Source organism: Macrobrachium rosenbergii, chromosome 13 (assembly GCF_040412425.1).
Source record: "Macrobrachium rosenbergii isolate ZJJX-2024 chromosome 13, ASM4041242v1, whole genome shotgun sequence".
In the NCBI taxonomy this organism is placed as follows: Eukaryota; Metazoa; Arthropoda; class Malacostraca; order Decapoda; family Palaemonidae; genus Macrobrachium; species Macrobrachium rosenbergii.
This window is the reverse complement of record NC_089753.1, coordinates 47979276-48001928: the sequence shown is the minus strand read 5'-3', so window position 1 is coordinate 48001928 and position 22653 is coordinate 47979276. Positions and strand designations below refer to the sequence as shown.

Here is a 22653-nt window from a genome sequence, read left to right as displayed (position 1 = left end):
TTGATACGGTAGACATCATAATCGTTTTGTTAATATAGATATAGAATTCTCCCTGTTTATTATTTTCGTAAGAAGTCAAGATATTTTTGGATACCGTTACCTGTTCAAACACCAATTTCCCTACGCCACTAATTGCATATAGCACGCAAAATCTCTCTCTCTCTCTCTCTCTCTCTCTCTCTCTCTCTCTCTCTCTCTCTCTCTCTCTCTTCATTTTACTCTTTCGAAAGTCATCCAATCCGTCTTGGTTCCACGAATTTTTCCCAGTGTGAAATCTATTAAGGAAAGCAAAGGCTGTTAAAACTGTTAACCTTGGTTCCACGAATTTTTCCCAGCTTGAAATCTATTAAGTAAAGCAAAGGTTTTTAAAACGCTTACAGTTCCTAAACAGAATTAAGTAATAAGTTAAAAGTCTGATGATAACAGATTTCCTTCTTTTTCCTATCTTAACCGGATATGAGTCTCTAGAGCGGGCTCGGTTTCATTCCGTTTTTATTTAACCGGATTGTCAGTGTTTCCTGTTTTTTCCACGGCCACGAAATGCTAATATATTGTTTTTGTAACGGATATCCTGTTAATTTCTTCGAGACGTTTTGGAATAAAGACCTTAAGTGGTCTCGCAAATAGTCTGTTTCGCCATTTCATTTTGTTTTGTATTGAATCGCATTTTATGTCTTGTAAAGATTTTAAGCCAATAACCTCATCTTCATGAGCCTTCCGAGATGGTTTCCACTTAAATGCCGAGTTTTAAATTATTTCGAGGTTTCTAAGTGATATGCCTAGGACTAAAGGATTTCTAGGTTTCTAAGTGATATGCCTAGGTCTAAAGGATTTCTAGGTTTCTAAGTGACACACCAACAACAGAGCATTGCCCTAAGCAACATTATTGTTGTTTCCTTATACAGTAATGAGACTAAAAAACAGCTTTTCGTTAATCTGGTTCGAAAGCTTCGAGCAATTGAACCAGTAGAGGTCAGAGTTGATATGTAGGTCTAATCTGTATGATGGTGATAAAGACGAATCTTATTAGCTTAGTTTCACGATGTCCAGTTCATCCCCAAAAGGATATGTTCCGCCTTATCGAACAACACTATTGTTGTTTCCTGAGAATGAGTAATAAACAACATATCAGTTCAGCTGTTTCGAAAGCAACCAGCAATCGAACTAGTGGATATGAGAGTTGCTACATAGGTCTAATCTTTATGGTGGCGATAAAGCCGCATTATGTCAGTTTAGTTTCACGAAGTTCAGTTCATCCTTAAAAGGATTGGTGCTATTTCTCCATGTGATCTTGGCCCCGTCTTTCGAAGGAGTTGCTTGTTTACTTAAACATCTATATAGGCCTAATTTACTTATTTACATCTTCGTAAACTTTGATATTTAGGAAATAATCTCAAGGCAGACTCTGTTAACAGCTTGAGAGGGTAGTGTAAGTTTTTGTATCAAACTTTTAACAATCTTTTGGATCCTAATAAAAAGAAAGAGTTTCAACATTGCAAAGTTTGAAGCATTATATTTTAGGTAAGGAGAGAATGGGAAGAATTCTAACAGTGCTGAGTTTGAACTACTGGTAGTCTGCGTTGTGTTCGTTTAAAAGTAGGTGTTTGAAAATACTGTCTGAAATAGTCTTTGATATTATCATTGTGGCACAAAAGTAGGTTTGAAGGGTCAGAGTTTGAAATCTTTGTCATAGCAGCGTATAAAGCTGGAGTTTGAACATTCCGAGTTTGAGAACAGTGTGTCATATCAGTAAGAAAATAGCAAGACTTTTAGCAGACTGATTATTATACTAAATTAAATTCAGTGCTATAGTTAAGTGTTTTCAAATTAAACGGATGATGAGTTAAATGAAAGCTGATAGAAAGTCCTTTGGAAATAAACAAGGAAGTGAAGTGAAAATTAAAGTTAAAACCTGGTTGATAGCTTGTAGGCCTCAGGTATTAAATGACCATACAATAACTTACTGTAACACGAAACAAAAGTTAAGTGATAATTACGATTCTGATAAAGAACCTGGTTGCTACCTGCAGTAGAATCTGTTTCTGTTGCCCATTTTCATTCCTGTTTTCTCAACTACCATAAAATCATTCCCGACCCATAACCAGGCGTATAAAATGATATACATATGGTATCGAAATGGCGGTGGCGTGATTGGAAAATACACCATAGCGTGAGCCACCCTTGGCACGACACTGACCTATTTCGTTTGTCTATAGATCTAGTGTCTACTTCTTCGTAGAAGGTATTTGGGCTTAATTTCTTCACTTGGCATCCATCTTTGTTTATTTCTTTACGTCTCAACGCTGTTTTATCAATTTCTGAGGTCATGTTTACTGAAAAAAGTCAGGAAGTATTTAAAAGGCATTTGTTTCTTCCAGGTGTTCTGAGGTAACACTGTAACCTTCCCAAGAGAAACCCGTATTCAGGTCAGGTGATGCGACTCGTACAATTTTCCCGGTTTCCCTTCGTCCTTTTTGGAGAGATTGTTTATAAAAGACAAACGTTGCTGCAGATAGCGTGCAAATGGCTATGTCATGCAAATGAAACAGAACAGAGAAGACTGACATTTGAAATTATTGGAATTTCAACCTAGGGAAAGTGATAGAAAGAGCAGAAGTGCTCAAGACTTAAAAAAAAATGTTGCAAATGACCCCGGTTAATCTGAGACATGAAAGAGGTTTTATGATAAAGTAAATGAGAAGAGTTGAGGCGGTGTCTCCACGAGAGAGAGAGAGAGAGAGAGAGAGAGAGAGAGAGAGAGAGAGAGAGAGAGAGAGCCCCTCAAGATAGCCCTCAAGATAGCGAGACTAACTGAATGCTTGAACATTTGATTTTTTCATTTTTAGCCTTGATGAGGCGTGTCGTCTTTCGCTACAGGGAATACAGAAATCCCCATCAACTTTTAATTCTAATTATAGATCCCTAATGGCTGCCGTTTTGCCCATAAACCCACCAAAGCACCAAAGAGAGACTCCAGATAAACATCGAAGACAGCTGATGTGTCACATGACGCCGGGCGAGCGAGAGAAACCATGAGGACATCTTGTGAAATAAGAGATGCTCGCACATGTTCCGATATTATCCATTATCGAAGCGTTTCTCGCTAAGGTTACTTGGATTTTGAGTGAAAGAGAGAGAGAGAGAGAGAGAGAGAGAGAGAGAGAGAGAGAGTGAGAGAGAGAGGAGGAAAAGGAAAGGAAAAGGAAAGGTAGACCATGGGTAGGAACATGGAGAAGTTTAGGAGGGTTGATGGTAAAGGGAGGTGAGTACGTCAGAATACGTGAGGGAAAGTTCCACACACACACACACACACACAGAGAGAGAGAGAGAGAGAGAGAGAGAGAGAGAGAGAGAGAGAGTTAGCTGCGATGAGCTTTCTGTAGGTCATGCAAGGACAATGTAAGTCTCTCTCTCTCTCTCTCTCTCTCTCTCTCTCTCTCTCTCTCTCTCTCTCTCTCTCAGTGGATACTTGCACATGATGTTCGTTTTACTTTTTGTATCCCTCTGCTGGTCTCGTGGCTTTTGACACAGCAATGTTGTTTGAGAATTTGAATTAGTCTTACTTCCATGTGGCGCAGTACCATCTAACGCAGGCCTGCTTTTCAGGGCTATGGGTCTATAGACATTTGGGCAGTTCATCTCGCAGAAATATAAAATAAAATATAAAATAAATGACTGAAGGAATAGCAATTTTCATTAAAAATCGACGAAAACAGTTTTTAAATGAGCCCACTGAGAAGTGAAGGTTGCGTTCAAACCTAGCATCATCAGCCTAACGTAAATATGGACGGGCGTTGTGCTCCAAATCATGAGTTCGCAATTGATTTGCAATAAATTCTTTTAGTTTTAATAGAATCACTTTGTTTTAAGACAAACGAATTATATGTATAAGCCTAAATGAAACCTACATTTGTGTGTGTAATATATCAAGAACACACGTCTTAAACACCTAGACAGATGGATAGAATTTCTTGCGTTCAAACAAATAAGCAAGCATCAAAAACAAACAGATTTAGGTCCATTAAAGATAGAAATGTGTGTGTGTGTGTGGAGAGAGAGAGCGAGAGAGAGAGAGAGATTTATCTAGGGTATCGCGTTTCAGACAGAACACGTAAGGAATGTGCCTCATGTGTTTGCAAGTGTCACTCAGTGTTTACACAGTGACACAACAGCGCGAGCTGCAAACATGAACCGTATATTGAGCAGCCTGATCTTGTGTTTGACTCATCATCACTGGCATCATTAAATCTTTCATAGCTGTTCTCTATTTTATTTGTTTTATCCCGTGAAGCTGACCTTATAGTGCATTCTACATGCTGTAAAAGACATTTCTGATCATCTTCCAGACTACTGTCTACCTTCCACCATATAGGACTAGATGTGCATTTCATACTGAAAGTCTTGCATTTTCCTTTGTGAGGTTTAATACCTCTCTGTTATTAGAAGTTTTATTTCTGTTGCGTCTAAAGTATGGAATAATCCGCCTATTCTTTAGATTAATTGCTGGAACTTGAGAAAATCAAACTTGGTGCAAATGGTTTTTGCTGGACAAGCTGACGTGAGTCTCACTCTAAAGTTTGTCTTATTTTATTATACTTTGCTATTTAATATATTTGTTTGCTTTTTTCAGTTTTCTTTTATAATTTACTTTTAATTTTTCTATTTCCTTTATCATACTCGGCTGCTTTCCCTGTTGGGGCCTGGGTCTGTAGCATTTTAATTTTCCAACTATGGTAGGCAACCAGAGAGAAGGACCTATGGACTGGTTCCATTCGTCCTCGGTTGGGGTATTACCTCGTCTAGGCATTCCCCTTATGTGGATTTGGACGCCGTAGTTACCGAGTCCAGTGATGTTAAATCTGATTTTGCAGTTGGATGCAAGATTCCAGACAGTGTTGGAATTGTACCCATATTTGGTTCCTGGAGATAACTGGTGCATTTTAACTAGGCTCGTATGTTAGGCTATCTAAATATGACTTAACTTTAAAAAATGTTGTTCTGGTTAGGGTAGAGAGTATAGGCCACTGAGAGAGAGAGAGAGAGAGAGAGAGAGAGAGAGAGAGAGAGAGAGAGAGAGAGAGAGAGAGAGAGAGAAGCAAGCTACTTGTTTCTAAAGCTTTTTGATGTTTTAAAACCACAGAATAAAGTAAAATTAATTAATACCATATAACAACAATGGTGCATGTTTCTGTTTTAGCTATGTGCAAGTCTATCTTGCGTCTAATTGTGACACTTCATAATTGGCTAACTAACTTTTTTTTAGCCCAGTTCTCCCGGCAAACTCATTGCCCTTTTTGCATTCCGACCTATTCAAAAACCCTAGACCATGCGGGTTTCATTGCAGCCCTAGAGTTCTTGGAAGACAATGAAGAGGCAACTCTGTTAAGTTAAATAATCCCCCTGCCAGTTGTTGACTCCATTTTCTTGCTATTATTCTATAGGAGGAAAAAAATAAGGAACTGGCTTTAGCAACGGTTAACGGCGGACAGTTAGCCGCCCACCAACGGAAGAACCATCAATCAAGTTGAGTGCTGAAGCCAACACACGAGAGGCAGCTGGCTAAGCCGACTCTGAAAGGGCAGGATGTAGCAGAGATAGAGAGAGAGAGAGAGAGAGAGAGAGAGAGAGAGAGAGAGAGAGAGAGAGAGAGAGAGAGTTAATCTTAACAGCATTTATTTGGCGTTGCAACCAAAGACTAATTGCCAGGATATTATGGAAGCAGCTTCCCAGTCATTTGATCACACTAATTAAGAGCCGTTGCAAAGGTTTACCCTTCCTACTATAACTATTTCCTATACTTCGCTTTCCATTGAGAACTTAGTGAAAAATGCGCAGAAGTTTCTTCGGCGCAATCAAGTTTTCTGTACAGCGTATAATCACGCCCACTGAAAATATATCTATCTTTCGGTGGTCTCTGTATAATGTTGTATGAACAGCGGCTCATGAAACTAACCACGGCCCGGTGGTAGTCTGTCCTATATCGTTGCCAGACGCACGGTTATGGCTAACTTTAACCTTAAATAAAATAAAACTGCTGAGGCTAGAGGGCTGCAATTTGGTGTGTTTGATGATTGGAGGGTGGATGATCAACGTACCAATTTGCACCCCTCTAGCCCCAATAATTTTTAAGATCTGAGGACGGACAGAAAAAGTGGGGACGGACAGACAAAGCCGGCACAATAGTTTTCTTTTACAGAAAACTAAAATTGATCTGCATGACTATGGACCTTCGTTCGAATCCTTCATTCTCCTGTTGACATTTAAATGCTGCAGTTGCCAGTTGTCTCTCGCAGTATATTCAACCTGTCAGGTCCAGGAACCTTACCACTATATTCAGGAAATGACAACCGTGTCATGCTTAGCTCAGGCCATTTTTCTGTTCTTCATTTTGAAAGACCTCCCCAAGCAGTAGTCGAAGGATACCAAACTTTTCCTAGGAAAGGGATTAGGATGTTGATGGCTAATTTGCGAGGAATTTGCGTTACGAATGAATTTGACCATTTTGTGTTAAGTTCTGAGTTTCTCAACTGTATGTCTAAGGTTAGGTTCTACCACCGAATTCCATAAAATAAGGTAAGTGAAAGAATGATTTATTCATTTATTTAATATTTAGAAAAACACGACTTTCCCCCCAAAAATTGGTTTCTTCAGGCTGCCTTGCCTTGCGTTAAAAATTGATTTGCCGTAGCCTAGAACCATGTTCGAATGTGACTAACAAAATAAAAACTAACCTACTCTCTCCAGATGTGTCACGATACCCCTTGGAAGAAGACTATATATTGTATAAACAATCTTTATTAAGAAATAGCTAAATAATTGGCAGCTTGACGTATGTGGAAGCACTTGTTACTTACACAGTTAATAAACCATTTTTTATTATTTGAAGTTATATAACAAAATAAGAAATAATGGCGTTTCATTGCAACTGTAAAAATTTAATTAAGATTCACAACAATCATGCAATTGTATCAGTTGGTATTGAATGGATTCCAAATGAACATTTATCCAATATGAGAGAGAGAGAGAGAGAGAGAGAGAGAGAGAGAGAGAGAGAGAGAGAGAGAGCGGACTGCACAGCACAGACAGAACAGGAAGACAATTCGGCTAATGAAAATTGAATTCCATCGACAGGGCCATAAATTTAGACCGAGAGAGAGGGAGACAGTGACACACACACACACACACACACACACACACACACACACACACACACACACACACAGAGAGAGAGAGAGAGAGAGAGAGAGAGAGAGAGAGAGAGAGAATTAGGAAAAGATATCATGTACTTGACCAGGGGTAGGTCACGAAAGGTCTTTGACCTAGAGTGCGCAGACAATAGCTGATAATGTTCATGACGATTATAAGTTGATTGATAGAGCGAATAGTGTCGTACTAATGGGAATACGAAGTGTCAGTTTCATTATAGGCCTATGTCGAGAACGGTGGTCACTTAGCGACTTAAACAATATGGACGAAGGCATTTATTTTACATTAACAAGGAAGTGATTAAGAGAAGAACAAGGAAGTGATTAAGAGAAGAAAACAAAGGAAGCCATGATGATCCAAATAAAATAGAACGTAAGTTTAAATGAGGTACCCTAACTGAACTGTTCTCAAAATTTCAATCACAGTGTGTTGGACTGAAGTTTGTCGTGTAATAACTTTTCCAGAAATTGAGTCGGTTGTCAGGTGTAAATCTAGTTGTATTCCTGATAACAGAAACGTTAAATTTATGTCAGATTCGTAAAAAAAAAAAAAAAAATCAGCTTAAGTATGGCTGCAAGTTACTGCCAGATTCTTAAAAAAAGAAAAGCATCAGCCTAAAAGTTACTGCCCTTTGTTGACTCGGGCGAAAGTGTCATGGCGTGGGCGTACCACAAGTCCGTTATTTGAGGCAGTGGCCCCATCAGATTTAGCCTGCAACGGTGATTTCCAGGAGTGGTGATTAATTAAACTCAGGTGATGGATGAAAGTGGAGTAACTCCACGAAATGTTAGTTTTGGTTCTTTGGTTTCTTAGGTCGATCTCCCAAATGCGAAAGATTCCCTAAAATGTGATTTCTGGCGAAACTATGGAGAGATGATTAGAAAAACGCCCTCACTACGAGAGAGAGAGAGAGAGAGAGAGAGAGAGAGAGTTTTTCTGTCTCTGTAACAGAGACGAAGACCAAGACAATTTCTATGAATTTTGTTATAAGAGAGAGAGAGAGAGAGAGAGAGAGAGAGAGAGAGAGAGAGAGAGAGAGAGAGAGAGAGCAGATGTACTCATAATAATGGAAAGGGGAGGGGAGGGCGAGGGCGAGGGCGAGGGCGAAGGCGAAGGCGAGACTTGTGCTGCTTATAGAGGAGGGGTGCGACGGGGAACTGGGGGAGGGGCCTTACGTAGGCGCCATCGGAGGGGAGAGAAGGTAGGTAGGTAGGTAGAGTCGACGTCGAATGAGCCTGTTCGCCTATCAGTGTAGAGACAGAGAGTGGTGGCCGCCACTTTTCTACTTGTTCAGTTGGTTCGTCGACGCCTTGGAACGGACTCGTAATCTCGTCTCCCTCTCTCCTTCCGCGCGCGCGTTTTCTTAAAGTGACAACAGCAGCATCATCATCTTCTTCTCGGAGATCTAGACGCGACGCCAGAGCAAGGCAAGAGATATATCAGTAAAGTGATTTGGTCTAAAAGGATCTCCAGAAGAGAATAAGAGACTTCGTTGATACGTCTACTGGCGTTGCTTCCAAAAGGACTTGGACTTTAGCTAGCGTGTCCTTCCGTCAGATCGATTGTCCATTTTTTTCGTCGGCCGGAGGAACACCCATCTCGAGTGGGAACTACAGTAGTTTGCTTAGTTGTTTTGTAATTGTCTACACCGCAGAGATGACAGCCGACGTGCAAGTGCAGGAAGAAGTGGTGCGAAAGGTAAGATTCAAGTTCGAAAGTTTTCTCTTTTTGTTCAATTTAACTTTTAAAAAACTATTGTCAATTTTAGGCTAACTTTAAAAGTGCTTTTATTATTTACCCAACTTGGTCAACGTCATGAAAGCCACGAGATTCTGTTAACATTACGTTAAAGCATTCAGTTACATTTTTCGTACAACCACTTAAATCTTTTACGAACCCCTATTCAAGCCACAAATGGTATTTAGGCTATGTCAATTTATTTGCGAAATTATGCTAAATTACATGATTTCTTCGAGCACTTAGTCACCTTCCATCCCCATTTATCCGCTTGGGGTTACCAAGTTGATGTGCGTGTGGAGTAAAATGTGTAATGGTAAATTCTGATTCAAGGGGAATTTGAACCACGTATAGATTATTAGCGTTCAAATGCACTCGAGATTAGTGTCGTTACTTGCAACGTCAATGTATCTCGTGACATAAAGGAACTTAACGTAGGTAATTATGTAGTCGTAAAAGTTCACCATGATAGAATTAGTCTGCCATTTTTACCAATGTTGGTGATTAGGGGTGATTTTTGCTAATAAAATATATTTTCTTGCGTTTAGTGGTAAAGAAAATACGACAGTAGCATTTTGTCATGATTCCTTAAACAGAACATTGATTCGAACAGTTCATTGTAAAGGCAGTGAACTATAAACAATTCTCCGTTGTTGGACAATTTTTTCTTCCTGAGCCAAGCCACAGGAGTAATGGTTTCATCATTTTACCGTTTGGCCCACATTTTATTAACAAAGATTTCAGATGTACTAGATCCCTTTTCTTTAACATATTTGTTTTTGTCTTTCATGGTACGTAAGCATTTTTTCAAATCGTGATGTAAATATTTAATTTTGATTACGAAAACACTTTAGAATGCTTCGATTTACAGATAGGCTATGGTACTATTCTTAAGCACATTTTATTTCTATTTTCAAGTCTTGAAAAGTAAGTTCTCGTGAATATATATTTCTAATGAAAGAAAGTGACTTCGGTCATAGAGATATTACACACAAAAACGTTAGCGTGAAGGAAAAATGAATAATGCATTTCAAACCAGCGCCGGATCAAAGAAAGAAGGAACACCATAATTTAGTACTGAGTCATTCCATGAGATGAATGGAAGACAGAGGATAGGGAGGTGGGGGGGGGGGAGGAGAAGAGATGTTTAGGGGGCTACGGGGGGAAAGTTAGTCATCACGTATCGATTTGGGCGAATGTGGAGGAATTTCTGAAGCTAACGCCTTTTACCCTCCAGAAATAACAAAAAAAAAAAAAGTGAATTTCCCGTCCAGGCAGTACCTTACGTTAGGTAAAATCACTGTAATCCACATGGCTTATATACGAAATGGGTGTATGCAATTTTCAGAAGCCTCCATATATTTACTGTTCCCTTCAGCGCGAGTGAGTAGCTTTCTCGGATTGAATAATGTATGAAGTGGGAGGGAGTGGTACTAGTACTAGTGCTCACAGTCCTCGATGACTCATTGGGATAGTATCCACACACACACACACACACACACACACAGTGAGAGAGAGAGAGAGAGAGAGAGAGAGAGATTTTTATAGAAAGCTAGCGGCTCGCCGTGGCACAGGCATGGATGGCTTTCATTGCCCGAAGGTGGTAGCTCGATGTTTCCAGCATGATTAAGCCGATTTTTGCCGGTCTTGTTCGTTTGAACCTTGCAGTTAATATTCGAACCAAGGGCTTTAAAGATTCGTTCTGTTTTGTTTTTTAATTTCGTTGGCGATTTGGTTCATCTTCAACAGCCTTTAGGCTGATATTAGTTTTTTGTTTCGTATATTTTGTCTTTGCTTTTATGAAATTCTCTATGGGTTTGAGTGCAATACGTGGGTGGAGGTTTTATCCGTCTACACACACACACACACACACACACACACATACATATATATATATATATATATATATATATATATATATATATATATATATATATATATATATATATATATAGTTATAGTTTCAGCGTTCATGACTGTTCGGAAATCACATCGGTAGGGCATGGCTATGCTGTTAACCGAAGCATGAAACATAATTCTCTCTCATAAAAGGTTTGTGTGTGTGTGTGCGTGTCTGTGTGTGTGCATGCATGTGTCCATTCCCAAGGGTCACCTTCATTGATGTAGGGGGAATGGTAGGGGTGGATTTTAACCGGAGCGAATCCAAAACAAAGAATGTAATGTATCTTTTGTATTTGCGTTTGTTCCCTGTACGTTGCCCTGTGAGTAGTGTTACACTGCATAGCCATTGGTCTATGGTGCCCATTACGCTAAAAGTTAGATGTCTCGAAATATCAGTTTTTCTGATTTCCAATATGCATAATTGTGTATATATATATATATATATATATATATATATATATATATATATATATATATATATAGAATTTATAATAAGTAATTTTAACCTGTAAACCTGGGTTTTTATTGGCATTAAGTGGTACAGTCTCATATTACAATGTGGAGGTTTTGCATTTTAATGAAACTGAATTTTTATCTTTGTTGTTCATTGTATCTAAACTTCTCCATAATTGGGTTTGTGCTTAGTCAGTTGTGAATTGTTTGCCTTACCTGTATATGCCTGAGTTAGCTGACTCAGATAGGCAATATGCGCAAGTCAACACCTGCGCAAAGGTGTCAAGTTCATTTGTTAGCCTATCTTGTTTCCTCTCTCTCTCTCTCTCTCTCTCTCTCTCTCTCTCCTCTCTCCGTATATCTACCCTCCTTAATTTTGAAGGAATTATGTGACTTTATAACTTTCGGGTACACGAGTCGAGTCGCCCACCCATTAATGATTGACAGCTCTTTCGAACCCTTCTGTAGGGAAAGGGTTGTGGCCGGCTCAGGTAGGTTAAACATTTCTGCTAAATTGGCCGTATCCGGCTTTACTTTCAGGAAATGAAGTTTAGTACCAAACCGTAATAAAAAAAGTGTCATAAAAATCAGTAACATTCTGTTCCCGTCTGATGATAACGAATGAGAGAGAAGTTCGTTGACGAAGTAGGGCGTTGTTTTCAAATTTTGTTTTTGCTTAGAAGTTCAGTTTTAATGTTGCATTTCGTGTAGCCTTTGGCATTTTTTAACAACATTTAAGAACAGTTTTAATGTGGAGAATGTCCTTGTGCAACTGTTCTCCAATAAGCTTAGTAGTAACGCAATCATCAACGGGGGTCGATTTGAAGCCGAATGGCACAGGTGTGCAAAGATCACCTGGCCTTGTTGGTACAACCTGTTGAGTAGAGGCGATTGGTACGTGCCTTATCTTGATTTTGAGAGTCGGCGTTAGTGTGCGAAGACGAAAACCACTTTAAGGATTTAAAACAGCACGAAAGTGAATGTTCCGAAGCAAGGAAAAAGAATGCAGTTGGCATTTCAGCAAGAAATGAGTTATATTTGATACTGGAGGCGGAGTTTAGGTCTAGTTTTGACGATGTGGAAATGACTAGACCATCTCAGAACACTGTTGATATTAGTATAAATGCTCTTAATACTGATATTAATATTGATCTCAATGTAAATGACACATTCAAGTATTTTCTTTCGGTAATTGGGAAAAGTTTTTAAAACAAGCTTGTCTCACACACCTATATCCTGGTACATCTGACCAATCATCTGCTGGGCAATTATCAGCTCTTGAGCTCCTTTGAGGTGATTCTGTGAATGCCTCTCTCTCTCTCTCTCTCTCTCTCTCTCTCTCTCTCTCTCTCTCTCTCTCTCTCTCTCTCTCTCTGCTACAAGAGCAACATTTTTTTTTCAGCAACCAGCCAGAACCGGTTGGTATACCCGATTTAGCAGTCAGCCGTTTATTAAGATAGGCGATAGCGTAAATCCAGAGTAAATATATAAGATCTTTAGCCTACCATAAAAAAAAGTGCATTGCCAATCCGTATCCGGTACAGGAAGGCTTAGAAGAAATAAATTTGTCAAGGTCTAGTTTTTATTTACAATTCACTGAACTCACGTAAGACTTTTGTGTTGATCAGACGACTGTGGTTTTAAAGGTTGACCTTTAGAGTTTTTATAAGTTTCCTTGTTTTTTTTTTTTGTTTTACTCTTGTTTAGCTCCTCACTACAAGTGCTCAGAGCTATTGCGAAAGTTCTTATGTAATACAGGTTTATTACCGATGAACGTTGGTGGTTATCTTTGATAATTGGTATGAACAGTTTTTTTTTTCGAATAATGTTGAGAAATAAAAGAGAGTTTCATATGACGATTCGTTAAATATTCATAATTTCAAATGGGCTTTTCTCAATTTTATTAATTTTAAAATTAGAAAAATGTTCAGAATTTTCTCGCTTAGGCCTATGTTACTCTTTATTGTCGCGAAGCCTGATCATAATTAGTTTCTTCTTATTAATTGATTAACATACATAATCTCTCTCCTAGGTTAGCCATGAATTTCCCACCATCAATAAGATGAAAAATATCTTTTACATATGTCCACAATCTTCCTGTCGTCAGCTGCTAGGCTCAAAATACTGTAGGTCATGTTGCCTTTCTCTACCTACTTAAGGGATTAAACTGTTGACAACGTCAACCGTTCGTCAGCAAGCTCATCATCATCTTTATCATTATCATTATCACATCACTCGCTGGTTGCTTTCTAATTACAAGTTGGTTTATCCAATACGTTTGGCTCCTTGTCTTACATAGGCCTTTGAGTTAGTGATTCGAGCATGCCAAAATGATATAGGCCTATATCGATCAACCATCAGGTTACCCCAATACAATTCTTAGACCAAGAGAAACATAAGAGTTTCGTATTTTGGGAACTGACCCTCGTGAGATCGATTTCGTGGTCTTATTTAGTGCATACTATACCACTAGGATTACTTAAAATAGAAAGAGGGTGATCTATTTCAGCAAAGAGAGGAAAAGCAAACCTTGACTTTCCACTTAGCCATTTGAAACATCCAATAAACACTTACTAGAATTACTCTCGAGAGTTTAAAATGGCTTTGGAATCCAATACAAGCTACGTCAACAAAATCGTTTACGTGTATGATACGTGATATTGGGGATACAGTTGAGATGTGTATAGGTGTGTATTTGTTCAAGTATTTCCTGGGTAAGCTTTTAAGAGTCTGAGTGTGGAAGAGGTTGGGGGGAGAGAGAGAGGGTGTATATATAGTAAATAGGTGTGTTAAATATCTATATATATATATATATATATATATATATATATATATATATATATATATATATATATATAAATAAATATATATATATATATATATAGGTAGGCATTGGTTAATTTGTAATATTCTGCTTATTTTATTTACATTGAAATGGAAAACTTGGAAATCCCAGGAATCTCTGCTTTCTCCTCTGCGCTGAGAGAGAGAGAGAGAGAGAGAGAGAGAGAGAGAGAGAGAGAGATTTCTGATAAGCAGGGTATGAGAAAGGTAGGTTTTGGAAACAGGTTTCTGTGCCTTGCCTTAAACCTACATTTGAGGAGAAATTCATTCTCTCTCTCTCTCTCTGTCATAAGACAAACACACGCACATACAGACGATTATTACGGGATTATGGTGATTATTTTATGTATATAATGCAGTTGTTGTAATCGAAAACTCTCTCTCTCTCACCGAGTTAAAAGTCTGATACAAGACTTTAATATATATTAGTCTACCATTTGAAAGGGTGTTTTCTCCAACCAGTGACGCGGGGGGGGGCGGGGTGGCGGAGAAAATGTTCAACGTACGATTTACTACATAATGTTTCCGGTTTTTTTTAGTTATGTAATAAATTTATGGCCGTTCGTTGGCCTTGTTTTTTTTCGTAAAGGGAAGTTTCTGTTTTATTCTTGTGTTTTATACGTGAATGGAATGAGATAATTTTTTTAAATATCAGTTTAGACGCAAGAGTAAAAAATTATATTTACCTTAGGTAATGTCAGTAGAGTATAGAGAAAGTTTTATGTATAATAATAGGTGTGTATGTATATATATGTAAATGTATATATATATATTGTATATATATGTAAATGTATGTATATATACATGTAAATGTGTGTGTGTGTGTGTATATATATATATATATATATATATATATATATATATATATATATATATACATTGTGTGTGTGTGTGTAATTGCGGTATATTCCCTTCGTCACTGACCATACTCCCGCGACGCCTATGTACAAAACCCAACCTTGAATACCCCATGAACTACAATCGTTCGTTTGTCTCACTTTCAAACTGACTGTCATTAACTGTCATTTTGAACGGACAGTTGTGACTGTACGCATTCTATTAAGGTTAAAACAAGGACTGTCTTCATATTGAAGAGGACGAGAGAAGGAATTGTCAATATGCTGCTCACCCAGTTCCGAGAATCGAGATTAAATTAGCGGAAGAAATGAATTGGTCACCCATTCCTTGTTGTTTGCGGTAGTTCCGCCATTGGCCGCCAGGTGGAATGAATCAGACTTCGCTTGTCGTATTGTTTTATTTAAAGTTGAATTTCGTAATCAATAGGATTTTATTTAATGTAGAGTTTTGTATTTTATACTTGAGAGAGAAGGAATAGTAATTGACGTAATTGATTGCATAGTAGAAAAAACTATTCATAGTAATTTTGATGTTGTACCAAGCTTTTTTCATTTCGTTGGGTAAAATAGGCTTTGAGTTTAGTTTCGAGAAGAAATTATATACTATATATATGTATATATAATATAATGTATATACATGTGTTGTGCGTATGTATGTACATGCACGTGCACATGTGAATATATGTAAACATGCAAACACACACACACACACACACACACACACACACACATATATATATATATATATATATATATATATATATATATATATATATGAATGTCTTTTCCTGTAATACTACAGTGTAATATGAATATAAGAAGGCCCATAAAACACTATTTAAACGTTGAAACCATATATTCCGGGCACTAGCTTCTGTGCCCCTGTTCACTGGTAGAATATGGACAGGTGGAAAGTTACAATGGTATATATACAAATGGTTTCAACGTTTAAATAGTGTTTTATGGGCCTTCTTATATTCATATATATATATATATATATATATATATATATATATATATATATATATAGAGAGAGAGAGAGAGAGAGAGAGAGAGAGAGAGAGAGAGAGAGAGAGAGAGAGAGAGAGAGAGAGCAAAGGAAATTAGATTACAATTATAGAAGAGTCATTCGCAAACAAACTTGGAAACAAATGTAGGGCAGAGCACCCATTGTTCAGACAGATATAAAATCAGTCCACGCAGGTGTTCAGTCACAATTAATGCGTACCAATAACTCGGATGCCATGCTAAACGAGATGAATGGTTGAATGGCTGACTCATTTAGACAGACTTCCAGACAATGCCTTCGTCTTGTACGAGATTTCATTAACTTTGGGTCTTGCGCATGCGCAGATGACTTACATTGCTGTCAAAATAGTTGGTGAATGTGATTAGACCTACTGTAGACCATGTTGCTTATTTATGTGGCTCGCCACTCTTTGGCGAATAACAGGACGTGTTGTATTAAAACTACTCGAGAAAACATGGTCTATTGAGAGAGAGAGAAAGAATCTGATTAGACCTAGACCATGTTATTCATTTATGTAGCTTGCCACCCTTTAGCGAATAACAGGAGACGTGTTGTATTAAAACTACACGAGAAAAGATGGTCTACTGAGAGAGAGAGAGAGAGAGAGAGAGAGGAACAACACCAGACGGATGTGGTTTGAAAAATTAATTCACGGGGTCATTAAAATTCAATAAAAAAGGGTTGAATATTATTGTAGGGCGGGAACTTGCAGTCAAATTAATTACGGTTTTTTATTTAAGCTTTTTATTCGGTTCTATTTCATTTAGACGAAATTACGAGTCACATTTAACATTTGTAATTTACATAATTCGTACTTGGTAGCAATGGAGGTCTAGAATAAAAGCTATATTGGTTGGCAGCATTTGGTTAGATTTGTTAATTGTTTATTTTACTGCAACCAGGAGTGGTCTTGATTCCCTCTGCCGAGAACAATTTCATTATACATGCTTACAGGCTGATACATATTGGAACAAATCTGTAGACTCAAGAACAACGGTTTTGTTTAAGTTAAAACCTAAACTGAATTAGGTTTGTTTTCCCACGAATGATTTAGATGGGATGTTCATAAAGTTCTGTCTGACATGTTATTTCCAAGCTGTGATGAATTTTTGCCTTTCTTAGTGGAAAATAACTTACAAAATAACGAGACAAAGTAATTTATAAACGAATATTATTTAGTAGTCTCTCGGATCCTAGAAGATACATACAACAAGCATTTTCTGTGCTTGCAAGTATAACTAATATATATATATATATATATATATATATATATATATATATATATATATATATATATATATATATAATTAATGGGAAAGTAAGAAGTCAGTTTTAAAATCATTTATTTATTCAACGGAGCGAAGAAAACAATATCTAGTACTATCCTCAGCTTGGACTTCAGACCCCTGTGAATAAGGAACTGGAATCCATAGACCAAACACGCACGTGGTCTAAGCTAGACCTATAATTTCACCTCAGCAGTACTTCTTCAGAGGAATGGACGAACACGCCACTGTGGAAGAAAAAAAAAAAAAGAAACACGCAGGTGTATTCGGAGAAAAGAAAGAGCAAAACACGACAGTTCTTAATGCAATACTTACAATCAAGCCCCAACTGGGGCGAAAAGTATGTCACTGACCTGGAGTTTCTCTTCTCTTGAGATTGATCCGAAGAACTAGACTCATGTTTTGTCGACCGTTGCTTCGTTTTTATTTGATTTCTGTTTCTTCCGGGCTAGTGAAAGTGGCTGGATAGTTTTGTTTAATGTTAAATCACGTCAAAAACAGGCGTATGATATTGTAAGCCTATTTTGAACCTCGAAAACACTTCTTTAGAAAACAAGAGGATTCTTCATGAGAGTGATCCACACAACTAGACTCATGTTTTGTTAACTGTACCTTCGGTACTTTAACTTTGCTATTTCTTCCGGGGCAGTGAAAATAGCTGGATAGTTTTGTTTAATATTAAATCACGTCAAAAAGAAACTTACGATATTGTTAGGTTAGTCTGAGCCTTGGCAACGCTTGTGTAGAAAGATGATTCTTCATGAAATTGATCCACTGAATTAAATTCATGTTTTGTTAATCGCACCCTCGTTGCTATAACTTCTTTTCTGTTTCTTCCAGGTTAATTAAAATAGCTGGTTAGTTATGTTCAATATTAAATCTCGTCCAAAAGAAACTTATAACATTGTTAGGTTAGTCAGAACCTCGGCAACGCTCGTGTAGAAGGAAAGAGAGGGGCCTCGGAAAGGGGAGGAATGGGCTAAAGTCTGTGGTCCCTTAATCAGGAAATGGGGCATGAGAGTTGCTATTAGCGTGACTACTTTTGGACACCGGCAGACCCGAGTTGATTGTCGGGGGTTGGTAAGTTGGACGATTTAAAGGGTGGGGGGGATGGGGTATGGTTTGGTTGGTTCAGTACGAGTTTAAGAAATAAGGGTAAATATGTTTTTATAGGTCTAGTTCAGGAGCTTTCTACCTAGATCTGAGTTCGCGTTTGAATATTTCTTTATATTTGACATGAGCCTACTTGTGTTATAATTTCAAACTTGTTTATAATTTCATCATGTAATATTCCTCTTTTGGCAATTTTATTTTTCAGTTTTAAATGTACTAACTCAGGTTGTAAGTTTTCCATCGAAATTGTCATTTTTTAAAATTGCTTTCGAGTTCCCCAGTGACGAGACTAGACCAATGTCCCTGTGAAAGATGCATTTAAATTGCAATGGGAGGATGAGAGTCGTGTTTATACGCCCACGGGCGCGCTCACACGCACGCACGCAGGCACAAAACATTTCTTTTGAAGTGAATAATTTCTTAATTGAAATGATGGTGATGCAAGACTAGCCAGCCCTTGCATGCCCATTGTCAGGGAAGGGGGCGGGGCTTAGATGGAAGACAGTTTGTTACTGGTGAATATTTTAAATTTATTTATTTATTTATTTTAACACGATGAATTCCATAACATCTAAAAGCAGGACCGTAGTATAAGTGATCTTGTGGTATAGAGAATGTGTTTTAGTGTAAAATTATGCAGTGAAGTAAAATGGAATATAACGTAAGCAAATGAAGTATCAGAAACTAAGGTTAAATTTTTCAGTGTGATCGAGTTGATGCGATCCTATTACTCCAGCTGGTAGTGATAACTTTTTCAAAGTGATTTTTTTTTATACCGTAGCAGCTTGCTCTGAGCTCTATACGGAGTTTTAAAATCGTTTTTAAAGTAAAAGGTAAAAATAAATAAAATTTGTCATTTTTTCTAGAATGTGTAACGTAAATGTTTTGTCTTACAAGGAAGTTAATTATGCTATATAGTATGATTTGCATTGCCACTGCTGTTAATTGGTTAATTTTACATTTTAAGTCTACTTACTTCATTACGAAAAATCCGGACAGCAAAATTATATTGTTTCCTTGTTTTAGTTCAAACCAAAAAGCCATTTTAGTGCAAGCACCTAGCTTACTTACCAAGACATACAATGACCTGAGTGTCCGTCAACCTTTTAATTCGACTTCTTAATACCGTCTTTTAGGTATCCTTTCAATTCAAAGGTTTCACGTGAGTTACATTGCTTCGACCCCTAGCTGCAACCCCTTTCATATTCTCTTTCTTCCATCTTACTTTCCTTAACCCTCTCCAAACAGTTGTTTCATAGTGCAACTGTGAGGTTTTCCTCCTGTTAAACCTTTAAAATCATTTTACTCCCAATTTCCCTTTCACTGCAGAATGACCTCAAAGGTCCGAGCGCTTGGCCTTCGGCCTGAATTCAGTATTCCATTCCTTACTGGTTGTTGCAAGCTTCTGAATATTGTTTTTCTTGTTAAACACTGGGCGACGCCCACTTAGAGAGCCCCAAATGTCATGAGAACGGATTTGTAAGAATGATTCTTGTTACTGAAAGTCACTGACCTGACCAGTAATGGTTCGTGATTTGGCAAGTGAGAATGGATTCGCTTCGGCGACGCCAGTTTATACTGATATCGATCGGTCAATCAATACTGGTTTTGATTGGAAGGAAGGAAGGTTTGATTTCATTGTATTATATTTTGTATTGTATATTGGTTTGGTTTTGAAGTTACTTATGGCTGCTGAAGTAGCCTAAGTCCACCTCAGCCACTACACTAGAAAGTTTCATAGACATTTTTGGTGTTTAGTGATTCTGGAAGTAAGGGGAAGGAGAGACTTACGAAAGGGGAAGCTAGATTTGTATGACTACCGTATCTAATCAAAATGGTTAACTCTGGCCAACACAACTTTAGTCATTATGGAAGTACAGAGGAAGGAGAGACTTCTGTATTCTGGAAGTTAGATTTGTATGGCTCTGTAATCAAATTGGCTGACTCGGGAGTTCACAATTTTCATGATGTATTTGTAGGTGATGGAAAGATGTGTAGAGTCTTAACGTGTACCTGGGGACGAGAGAGTGTAGGTGACTGGCTCCCAAAAAATCTCTCGGGAGCGATGTCCAAAGAAATACAGGTAAAAACGAGCTAGTAGACTGAAGATGGAATTGCAGCAAATCGAAATTGGAAGAGAGACCAAGATAATTGGGATGTTTTTACAAACATGAAAGAAGAATATTCTGTATAATATAAAAATTGAAAAGTCCAAGATAAAAAGACATTAGATGAATTCAGTTTTCAAATAGTATACTTGGGCATGGAATGAAATTAAAATTTAGGCCAAAGGCCAAGATCTGGGACCTATGAGGCCATTCAGCGCTGAAAGGGAAATTGAGAGTAAAATGATTTTAAAGGTGTAACAGGAGGAAAGCCTCGCAGTAACACTGTGAAACAATTGTTAGGAGAGGGTTGAGGAATGTAAGATGGAAAAAAGGGAATATGGAAGGAGGTACAGTATAAAGGAGAACACTCGGAAATTACTGTGTAGTACTGAATTAATGGCACCATAGGAGTTTCTTAATTCTATATAGTTTTATAAGCCTAAAGAAAACTCGAGTTGATTCAAGAACACTGATACAGGATTCACAAATGGTATAAAGGAGACAACCTTATAGGCCTACAGTATGCAGATAAGTTTCAGGACTGTCAGATAATACAAGGGTAGATCCTATTGTAGGACTATCTTTTTCACTCAGCGTAGACCTAACCGAGATATTTTCAGAAACACTGGACAAGCAGAGAGTATGTTTTTGTTTTTCATATTTGTATTTGCATATTTCTTCTACATGCCTTGGTCTCCGAAGGGGTTTAGTGCCGTCAGTTCACCTCACGCAGTGTACTGTAGGCATTAATTAAGATTCTTTACAGCGTCCCTTCGGCCCCTGGCTACAGTCCTTTTCATTCCTTTTACTGCACTCCCGTTCATATTCTCTTTCTTCCATTGTACTTTCCACCCTCTCTTAACATCTGTCTCATAGTGCAGCTGCGAGGTTTTCCTCCTGTTACACCTTTCAAATCTTTTTACTCTCAATGACCTTTTCAGCGCTGAATGATCTCATAGGTCCCAGCGCTTACTTGGCCATTGTCCTAAGTTTTATGCTCCAATTCCAATACATGCCTGTGTTATTCATGTATCAAATAGTTCAAATAGCTATGAATATTATTAGAAATCGGTTCGTCTCTTTGTCGCTGGGTCAAATTTCTCGGCAGGTCAGCTTTGCCAAGGGATGGTCAGAGACATGAAGGAGTTTCCTTTGATACCTCCCGAGGAAGTTCCTTGAGGCTTCGTGGAATAATTCTTCTTTATGACGGTGATTTTCATCAGATTAACCGTAATTACTTTTGCAACTGTCATGCAACGTGATCTCTCTCTCTCTCTCTCTCTCTCTCTCTCTCTCTCTCTCTCTCTCTCTCTCTCTCTCTCTCACAGATTCCTGGATAAATGTAATGGTTTTTACTGAATAATTTGATTTCCGTTTGTTTAGAGAAAATTCTAAACGTTTCTCTCTCTCTCTCTCTCTCTCTCTCTCTCTCTCTCTCTCTCTCTCTCTCTCTGTTTCCATTTATCTGGTATAATTTTTTGCACAATGCCTGGTATAATTTCTCCTGTAACGTACAGACCTCTCTCTCTCTCTCTCTCTCTCTCTCTCTCTCTCTCTCTCTCTCTCTCTCTCTCTCTCTCTTTATAAGACGGGTCATTTTTGGTTTCGTCTACCTGGTAATTTTTCTTAATTCTAAGATTTTGTTATGATGATCTTTATCGTTTAATGAGGATTGTGTGTGTGTGTGTGGCGGGGGGAGGGGGGGATATTGTAGGTTCTCTTTTGTGGTATTGAAATATTTTTAAATCCGGTTTGTGAGTATCTCTCTCTCTCTCTCTCTCTCTCTCTCTCTCTCTCTCTCTCTCTCTCTCTCTCTCTCTCTCTTATACACACACACACTATATATATATAATTATATATATATATATATAATTATACATCTTTATAAATACATATAATTAGATATATATATATATATATATATATATATATATATATATTATATATATATATATATATATATATATATATATATTTTTATGGCTTTATTGGAGACGGAAAAAATAGTTGATAAATGTGTCCACAGCTGGGTGAACCGAGTATGCCCTTGTCCTAGATTTGAACCAACAATGCCCTATGTCGTGGGATGAGGGAGGCAGTACTTTGTCAGAGAACTG

The 22653-nt window shown here is 37.8% G+C and overlaps 1 protein-coding gene across 2 annotated transcripts in view; it reads left to right on the top strand.

Annotated features, from left to right (window-relative positions):
* LOC136845279 (coactosin-like protein) overlaps window positions 1-22653 on the top strand; it is an 85930-nt gene that overhangs the window by 10693 nt on the left and 52584 nt on the right. Inside the window, exon 1 of one of the 2 annotated variants that reach the window (XM_067115428.1) lies at window positions 8285-8904. The exons of the other annotated variant lie outside the window; for it this stretch is intronic. Coding sequence (XP_066971529.1) covers window positions 8863-8904 — 42 coding nt within the window. The 5' untranslated portion in view covers window positions 8285-8862. Of the gene's footprint in view, window positions 1-8284; window positions 8905-22653 lie in introns of those variants that run through there. 2 annotated transcript variants of the gene reach the window in all.